General features: G+C 49.9%; 1 protein-coding gene across 1 annotated transcript; it reads left to right on the top strand.

Annotated features, from left to right (window-relative positions):
• The first annotated feature begins 842 nt into the window (after window positions 1-842).
• Window positions 843-6,708, top strand: LOC142857768 (zinc finger and SCAN domain-containing protein 5B-like). Its single transcript, XM_075986673.1, has 4 exons — window positions 843-1,202; window positions 2,198-2,395; window positions 5,490-5,646; window positions 5,996-6,708. The coding sequence occupies exons 1-4, from the start codon at window positions 843-845 to the stop codon at window positions 6,706-6,708; spliced, it is 1,428 nt and encodes a 475-aa protein (XP_075842788.1).
• Window positions 6,709-9,529: the final 2,821 nt, after the last annotated feature.

Genomic DNA, 9,529 nt, shown 5'->3' with positions numbered 1-9,529 from the left:
TCTACAGTACACAAAATGGCTTTTTGGTTTGTTTTGGGTTTTGTTTGTTTGATTTTTGATTTTTTGAGACAGGGTGTTTCTGTGTAGCAGCTCTGGTTGTCCTAGAACTCGCTCTGTAGATCAGGCTGGCCTCAAACTCACCGAGAGCTGCCTGCCTGTGCCTCCCAAGTGCTGGGATTAAAGGCGTGCACCACTGCCACCACTGCCCTGCGAAACTCTGTCTTGAAAAACAAAGTGAATCTCTTGTAGCCCTCATCTCTTTTACTTAATACTTGATAGTTAATGCGTAATTTAGGGTGGTTTCAAAATTATGGAAAGTGTTGGGCTCCCACCTTTTCTTTGCCTAGGATTACGGGTACATTTAATCATACACATCTAGAATAACTGATTTAAATGATTATCTTGGGGGCTGGAGAGATGGCTCAGAGGTTCAAAGTACTGGCTGGTCTTCCAGAGGACCTGGCAGCTCACAACTGTCTGTAATTCCAGTTCCAGGGTATCCGACACCCTCTCACAGATATACATGGAGGCGAAACACCAATGGGGTGGAGGCCAGAAGACAGTTTATCAGAGTTGGTACTCTCCTTCCACTATATAAGTCCAGGGGATTTAGCTCAGGTCATTGGGCTTGACCGGAGACACCTTTACCCCCTGAGCCATCTCGCAGATCCATAAAATGGATTAATGTCTGCTTTACTGAACAGGCCCCGTGTGTTTGGGGATTTAGGAGGCAGCAGAGTCAGACTGATCTGGTTCCTTCTTCTCTCCCAGGCTTCGGGACCAACACTGGGCTTATTGGCTGTGGCTGAAGGAGTAGATCTGTTTAGACAGGAATCACAGACATGGCTGCCAGGGTACCACCAGACAGCCTCCAATCAGAAGAGACGCCATCACTAGTATCCCAGGAAACAAACGCGGAAAAGCGAGACTACAACTCCAAGTATTGGCACCTAAAATTCAGAGAGTTTAGTCCGTCAGAAGGGTCCGATCCCATCGAGGATCTGAAGCGGATGTCTGAGCTATGCTTTATGTGGTTGAGACCGGACCTGCATAGCAAGGAGGAGATCCTGGACCAGCTAGTGCTGGAGAAGTTTATGATCTCTGTGGGGCCAGAGCTGCAGGCCATAGTGGTAGAGAACGGGGTGAAGAGCTGCAAAGAACTGGAGGAACTGCTGAGGAGCGGTGGGAAACCGCGCCAATGGGTAAGCAAGTGGGCTCAGGGGAAGGACAGCCATGGGGGCTGCTGTGACCTGAACGCAGCTGAGACCACTGAGGCTCTTACCCTTAGTCAGTGGCCCGGAAGAGGAGAGTTTTGCTTCCTAAGAGTTAAGTGGCAATGTTTGGGGACTTTTGTGGACTTGTTTTGTCTGTGATTGTGGCACAGTAACTTTATTTAGAAGCCAAGGAATTGTACAGGTCAGAACTACTGTAAGTTAACAGGCTAATCTCGAATCAAGAGTGCGCAAGCCCCACCTTCTGTTTTTTTGTTTTGTCTTTGTTTTGCTTTTGTTTCATTTTGTTTTTGTTTTTTTTTTTTCTGAGCAGAGTTTCTCTGTAGCTTTGGAGCCTGCCCTGGAACTTGCTCTGTAGACCAGGCTGGCCTCGAACTCAGAGATCCGCCTGCCTCTGCCTCCTGAGTGCTGGGATTAAAGGCGTGTCCCACCACCGCCCAACTCATTTTGTTTTTTTCTTGTTTGTTTTTGTTTTTTTTTTCGGAGACAAGGTTTCTCTGTAGCTTTGGAGCCTGTCCTGCAACTAGCTTTTGTCACCAGGCTGGCCTCGAACTCACAGAGATGCTCCTGCTTCTGCCTCCCAAGTGCTGGGATTAAAGGCGTGCGCCACCACCGCCCAGCTCATTTTGTTTTGGAGCTGGAGTGAAAGACAGCTGTGGGCGACCACCACGTGGATTCTGTGTCTTGAACCCGAGTCCTCTGAAAGAGCAGTCAGTGCTCTTAATTTTTCCAGCCCCCACCCCACTCCTTGTGTATTGCGACAGGGTTCAATGTAGCCCAGACTGATCCCTAATTCACTGTGTAGCTGGAGTATGACCCTGTGGGTCAATCCATGTCCAGGAAGACAGATTTGCAAATAAATCAAGTTGGGTTGCTAAGTCAGCCCAGGAACGGTCGTGCGAGAGGGATAGCCAAGACTTACCCAGGGTCTCATCCTGTTCCTTTCCTCCGCTCCCCCTCCCCAGTCCATAATCCACTCCCAAGGACAAATGTACCTCTTTCGGCATCCCGGTACTGAGAATGCTGCAGACATGAAGAATAGATGGGGTGACGTGAGATGGTCTGCAGAGTACCCATCAGAGAGCGAGGAGCCCCCCAACAGAGGCCAGGCTCACCCAGAGTTGCAGAACCTGCTGGAGACTGAAGAGCCGTCCACCAGTCAGGCAAGTGTGTGGCACAATCTCTGGTGTGGTTTGGGAGAAGGAACTAGAAGGCCGGCGTTTGTGGGCGATCTGTTAAAGGCTAGGGCGGGACACACCAGCTGTGGCTGTACGTCCCCACGCTTAAGACATTGTTATGCAGAATGGAGACCTGCCTGCCCATCTGCTTTAAAGCTTAGCGTGGAGAGTGTGGAGAGAAGCCTCTCCGACAGCTGGGATAGGTGTCGATCTCTGAGTATAGCAGAATATCACCAGGCAACATTGCATCGATGCCTGTGTTGGCTGCAGGCTGCGTGGGACTGACCTAGGCCCTCTGTGTATGTGTGATAGTTCTGTAGCTTGGTTTCTTGTGGGACTCCTAACAGTGGGGACAGGGTCTGTCTCTGACTATTACTGGCTTTTGGGACCCTACACCTCATACTGGCTTGCCTTGCTTGCCTATCCTTAATACAAGGGGAGGTGCTTAGTCTTCCTACAACTTGATTTGCCGTGTTTTATCTATCCATGGGAGGTCTGCCCTTTTATGAATTAGAGACAGAGGGGGAGTGGGAAAGAGGTGGAGGAGGAGGTGGGAGAAAAGGGGGAAAGGAGGAACTGTGATGGGAATATAAAATAGATAGGCCTGGCGGTGGTGGCGCACGCCTTTAATCCCAACACTCGGCGGCGGAGGCAGGTGGATCTCTGAGTGTGAGGCCAGCCTTGTCTACAAGAGCTAGTTCCAGCCAGGGCTACACAGAGAAACCTTGTCTCGAATTAAAAATAAATAAATAATACACACGTGCACAGAGCGACACCCTGTGTGACAACAAGAAACCTGTGAAGCCAGCATCAACATCAAACTGCCCGTACCTGAAACCAGCCAGCTGGTGTGGGTAGGGATAGGGGAAGCATGGTTTTTGTTTGTTTAGGGGCGAGGTTTCACACTGTAGCCCAGGCTGCCCGAACCTTGGCGTCATCTTCACTTCAGCTTCCTGAGTTCTAGAACTGCAGGCAAGGTAGTTTAGATGTAGAAAAAGAGCCTCTCTCCCTCTCTTCCCTGTCCGTCACTGCGTCTCTCACTGTCTCTCTCTCTCTGCTTGGGGACCAGCTCATCCACATAACACCATGTTTCTGTGGATAAGAGGATGGGGCTAGCGTGCAGACTGACAAGGATTCGGATAGAACTGCTTGTACGCACCGAGGAAATACGGTATTAAGGAAGATAAATTTGCTGGTAATTCCAGCTGGAATGCTAAGTCAAGAAAGACATGGAGTTGTGAGAGCCACCACTAGAATCTTACCTGGGGTCTCTCACCTGTTCCCCATCCCCCACAGTCTGTCATCTCCCAAGGACAGATGTCCTTTCTACGTGGTTCCGGTTTGGAAATGGCCAAAGTCGAGGCGGATGACTGGGGTGAGAACATGGTGGTATTGTCGGATGATAGTCTCAGCGGTGACGAGGCTAGTCCGGGGTCACAGAACCTGCCAAGGACTGAGTCGTGCGTCAGCCAGGTGAGCGCATGGCACCATCCCTGGGGAGAGATGGGAGGTTTGGTGAGGGTTGGGTTCAGACATGCGTGGACACAGGAGAAAGCAGACTTGCTAGTTAGTCCATCTGTCTCCCACTAAAATGTCATGAAGATCATGGAGAGGGGACTAGAGAGAGGGCTCAGCTGTTAGGAGCACTTGCTGCTCCTCCGAGGGCCAGTGTTTGAGTCCCAGCACCATCTTCAAGTAGGGGACTCTACCGTCATGTTTCCTTGGGCACAAACACTGAAATGGCATATACTCACACATACACAGAAATAAAGGCTTAATAGTACAGGAATGCTGGAGAGATAGTTCAGTGGTTAAGGCAGGCGCTTGCTGTCTGGTCTGATGATCTAAAGTTGATTCCTAGGCCCTTGAAAATTCCAAGGAGTAGTTTGGCCCCTGGGGGTAATGGCTCCGGGACACTTTAGGTTTTGTTTTGTTTGAAGCAGGATGTCCTGTAACTCAGGCTGCCCTTCCACTAGTCACTTAGGGGAGGTTGCTCTTGAGCTCGTGACCTACCTGCCTTTACCTTCCAGCCGCTGAAGTTGCCTGTGTGGTCTACTACACCCTCTGAGCTTGATTTAGATCTGTTAACCTACATGGAGTGTCTAGAATTTTTTTCCCCTTTGATGAACGGTCTCTTGACATGGCCCCAGCTGTCCTGGAACTTACTATGCTAGTCTTGAACTCAGAGACTCACCTGCCTCTGCCTTCTGAGTGCTGGGATCAAAGGTGTGCAAGGCCACACCCAGCTGCTGAGAGTTGTAACAGTGTCCAGTCACTATCAAAGTGCACACTATGCCCCAGAGGAGACCCCTCCCCAGTCAGAAACCATCCTTTAATTGCCCGACTAGTTTAAGGTTATCCTATATTTACATGTGTGGCTAATTTGCTTGCATGTATATCTGCACACCACATGTGTGCTTGGTGGCTGTGGGAGGAAAAAGGCATCAGATCGCCCCCACAAGAACTGGAGTTACAGATGGTTGTGAGCTTCCTTGTGGGTGCTGAGACTCGAACCCAGGTCCTCTGAGCCATCCCTCATCTAGTTTCATTAGCCCCATATCTTAAAAGTACCTGGGTTGAGAGGCATTTTGCATGTAGAGTCAAAGGCAGGGAAGAAAATTAAAATAGCAACCAACATGAGGTTTGGAGGTGTGGTAGCTTGACATTAATTAGTAACAGACTTACAAATATTAAGAGGAGAATATTCATTTATGTGGGGTACTGGGGTGGACCGTAGAAGTGTGAACATTCCCTCAACCCTGGGAAAAATTTAGTGGTCCAGATCAAGTAGAAACAGATTTTTTTCCTTCTTTTGTTCTCTTTCTTTCTTTAGATTTTTTGTTTATTTTATATGCATTGGTGTTTTGCTTGCATGTTTGTCTGTGTGAAGGTGTTGGGTTCTGCTGGAACTGGAGTTGCAGACAGTTGTGAGTTGCCGTGTGGGTGCTGGGAATTGAACCCGGGTCCTTTGGAAGAGCCCACTGAGCCATCTCTCCAGTTCCGTAGAGGCAGATTTCTATGCTCCTGTTCTCCACTGGATGATACACCCCATAATTGTTCTTCATTGTCTCCTGTCTAGGAAGAGGAAGTTTTCCTGGAGACGGTTCCGGGGAGCAGAGAGCCAGACTACCTGAGACCTGAGTGGAACCAGGGGAGTGACTTGGTACAGGACTGGTACAGGGCTTGGTACAGTGACCTGTTTTTACCTCAGGATCCTCAGCCGACGCAGGATCCTGGTGAGTACGAGGTGGGAATTTACTACCCATCCCCGTGGGAGGAAGTTGGCCACCACCCCCGCCCCCCCTCCACACCTTCTTTGTCACCAACTTTCCAGAGAGTGTTACAGGTGAGCTCTCAGACCTGGGATGTCTTCGTGGGGAAAGGCACTTACCACTAAGCCCGATTGCCTCTGTTCAATCCCCAGGGCCTTCATGCTGACATGAGAGAACTAACCCAAAAGTTATCCTCTGCCCTCTGCATTCTTAGGGTGACCCCCCCACACACGTAATCAAGCAGATAAGTGTAATACATCTTTGAGATGGGCTCTCAGGTTTTAAGTGTTGTATGTGAAATCCCTCCCACTAGATCCTCTCCAAGCAGAAGCTGCCTCAGTGATGCTCAGGGGAGACACAAACATGTATGCGGCCATACCTGTCACCCGTATTCTAGCAAACAGGGATACAGCTGTGAATACGGGTCTTCAGAGGCTTAGCAGCTCCAGGGCAGACAGCTTGCCCACTCCCCAAGGAAGGGCCTCCTGTGTGGGCAATACAGAAGATGGTCAGTTAGCGGTCGCCACCCTACGGCCTGAAGAGTCGGTGGTTCGCCTCCCTGGCCGGGCTCCGTTTGGGTGCCATCAATGCAACAAGAGTTTTCGTTACAAGTCTCAGTTTATCCTCCACCAGAGGTCCCACACAGGAGAGAGACCCTTTCGGTGCCACTTGTGTGAAAAGGGATTTCTGCAGTCCTCAGACCTCCGAGTTCACCAGCGCATCCACACAGGCGAAAAGCCTTACGGGTGTAGCATCTGCAACAAGGGGTTTACCCATGAGTCCTCCTTGCTGGATCACATCAGGACCCACACGAAGGAGATGCCATATGTGTGTGAGAGCTGTGGAAAACGCTTCAACCACAAGGGCAACCTCAAGGTCCATATGGACATCCACAGCGACGCAAGACCCTACAAGTGCATGGAGTGCAACGCGGCCTTTCGACAGAAGGGGACGCTGATGCGGCACATGAAAACGCACTCGAAAGAGGTGCCCTCTCGGGAGGCAGAGGCAGGCGGATCTCTGTGAGTTCGAGGCCAGCCTGGTCTACAAGAGCTAGTTCCAGGACAGGAACCAAAAAAAGAGGTGCCCTTGTGATTCTATGTCGGGCTTGAGGTCTTTTCCTAGGGAGACAGTTGCTAGGTTACCCCTGGTCCCATGCTTCCTCTACCATGGAAGCACTTAGGATTGTCTCATCTCCTGAAGGTCTGAGGACAAATGGGTTTCACTATGGCCCCCCACTGGTGTTTGTTTGAGACTGACTCTCTGTATCTCTGGCTGTCCCGGAACTCACGATGTAGACCAGGCTAGCTTGAAACTAAAGAGACCCACTTACCTATGTAACCCAGATTGACCACGAACTTGTGACCCCCACCCATACCTCTGCCGAGAGTGTTGAGATGCCGCTCCTTGCCAGGCTTTTGTACACACATTGTTACTGGTTGATTATGTATTGTCAGTATTGTTGTCAATATTGAATGGCAAAATGGGAGTGACATTTGTCCCCTGATGACACTGTAAAATGTGGCTTTTCCAATAAATTACTTGTCCAAAGACAATTTTATAGTAAATTGTGTATATTTCCCCATTACCATTGTTTTTCTTAATATTTCAATGAAAATTGAGTTTTAGAGCCAGATGTGGTGGTGCATGATGTTAGTCCCAGCACTCAGGTAGATCTCAGGGGTTCCAGGCCAGCCTGGGCTACAAAGTGAGTTCCAAGACAGCCAGAGTTACACAGGGAAATTTATGATGAAAATTGAGTTTCAGATAAATGTTTAGAACATGTATAATCAAACTAATGTTTTAAACTTAAATTTTTCATGTATTCGTTTGTTTATTTACTTTGGGACAGGTTCTCTCTAGGTAGCGGTGGCTGGCCTGAAGCTCATTTATGTAGACCAGATTGGCCTTGGACTCAGAGAGCCTCCTGTCTCTGAGTGCTGGAATTAAAGGTGTGACCCACCCAGCCAGGGCTTATTTTTCTGTGTATTTGTGGGTTGCTCATTCACCTCAATTTTGTAAATATTTTCTGTTGTTGTTTTTTTTTTTTTTAAAAATGCTGCAAGATCCCTGCGGCAGTAGGCAGCATAAATGCTGTAGGTCCCAAATGGTGGTAGCGGGCCATGTGGCGGCAGACAGTGGGCCCTGGGAGCAGCCAGTCCCAGAGCGGTGGCCTGAGCGGTGGTGGTGGGCCATGTGGCAGCAGGCAGTGGGCCCCAGGCAGAGACGGCTGCTGGTCCCCAAGCAATGGCTGGTTCCGGGCAGGGAGACACATGGCGGGCGGGCAGAAGACAGAAACGTGGATAGACACGACATGCAGGGTGAGGTTGAATGTTTATTCAGGGGGTTATGGAGGAGGAAGGGTGAAGGGGGGACAGTGAGAGAGGGAGAGAAGAGGAGAAAGAGACAGAGAAGGGGGGAAGCAGAGAAGTGGGGAGAGAGGCAGAAGCGAAGCTGCCTCTCCGAGAGGAAGATGGAAAAGAGAGGAGTGAGCTCAGGCTGGAAGCTGAAGATCAGCCTGCCTCAGCGGATGGGGGAGGGAGTGGGCGTGGCTTGTCTCTTAAAGGGACCAAAACCATTACGTTCCCAGGTCTTCCTTATAATAAAAACCAGGCACGTCAAGGAAGCAGAAAATAAAGGGCCCAAGATGGCGGCAGGCAGGTCAGAGGTAATGGGAGTGGGCGTGGCTTGACGGGAAAGCACAACAGTGGCTGTGCTGGCCTGTAATCCCAGCACTTGGGAGGCAGAGGCAGGAGTGTCTCTGCTAGTTCAAGGCCAACCTGGATAAATCCAGGTGTTCTCCCCCCCACCCCAGCAGGAAGAAAATAGCCAAAAATCTAAGCAGGAAGAGAAGAATCAGAAATCTAGGATTAGCCAGTTCCGTGACTGTGTTTCAGGAACTAGCTGAAGATAAAGTTAGATTGTAATCTTGAGAATAATCTTGAGAAACAGGGAGTTTCCCCCTTGTGATCAGCACTGGTATTTTCGGAATACTGTGTTTCAGGAACTAGCTGATTATGACCTTGAGTGATCTTGAGAGGCAGGGAGTTGTCCCCTTGTGATTTTCTGTGACACCCTCCCTGCCCTTTTTGGATTACTAGGCTGTGGGTTCTTCCTATAAAAACCCTTCTCCAGGTCACTCTGGGTCGAACTCTTCCCTTGTGTGGGTTGTGAGTCTCGGCCGCAGTGCACTGGTTCCTGTCTCATCTCCATTAAAGCCTTGTGTGATTGCAGCGAGGACGGTCTCTCGTGAGTTACTGGGGGGGTCTACTGAGGGGGTCGTGTTATCCCGAGACTTGAGTGAGAGTCTCCCCACACCGGGGGTCTTTCAGCCTCCTGCCTCTTTCTTCAGAGTTCTGAAATTACAGGCTTAAGCCTAAACCCACCACGTGGAGCTCAAAAGAATATTTGACGCAGAGTCTCACCTTGTTTCCCAAGCTAACCTTGAACTCACTGTTATAATTTAAAAACAAAGCCGGGGGGGGGGGGGGTGGGGGGTGGTGGGGGGGGTGGGGGGGGGGTGGTGGTGCACGCCTTTAAGCCCAGCACTTGGGAGGCAGAAGCTGGAGTCTCTGCTAGTTCAAGGCCAACCTGGTCTACAAGAGCTAGTTCCAGGACAGGTTCCAAAGCTACAGAGAAACCCTGTCTTGAAAAACAAAATTAATTAATTAATTAAAAATACATAATTTAAAAACAGCGGGAAGGAGTCATGTCGTACAACAGAGCTCACATGGAAGGTTTATTGGAAGAGGAGAGAGAAGGGGACAGAGAGGGGCAGAGACTGGTCCCTGGGGACAAGAGTAGCAGGCAAAAAGATGGGAGGCAGGCAAGGCCCACCTTTTAAAAG

Source organism: Microtus pennsylvanicus, chromosome 1 (genome assembly GCF_037038515.1).
Source record: "Microtus pennsylvanicus isolate mMicPen1 chromosome 1, mMicPen1.hap1, whole genome shotgun sequence".
Classification (NCBI taxonomy): domain Eukaryota; kingdom Metazoa; phylum Chordata; class Mammalia; order Rodentia; family Cricetidae; genus Microtus; species Microtus pennsylvanicus.
This window is presented reverse-complemented; position numbering and strand designations above follow the sequence as displayed.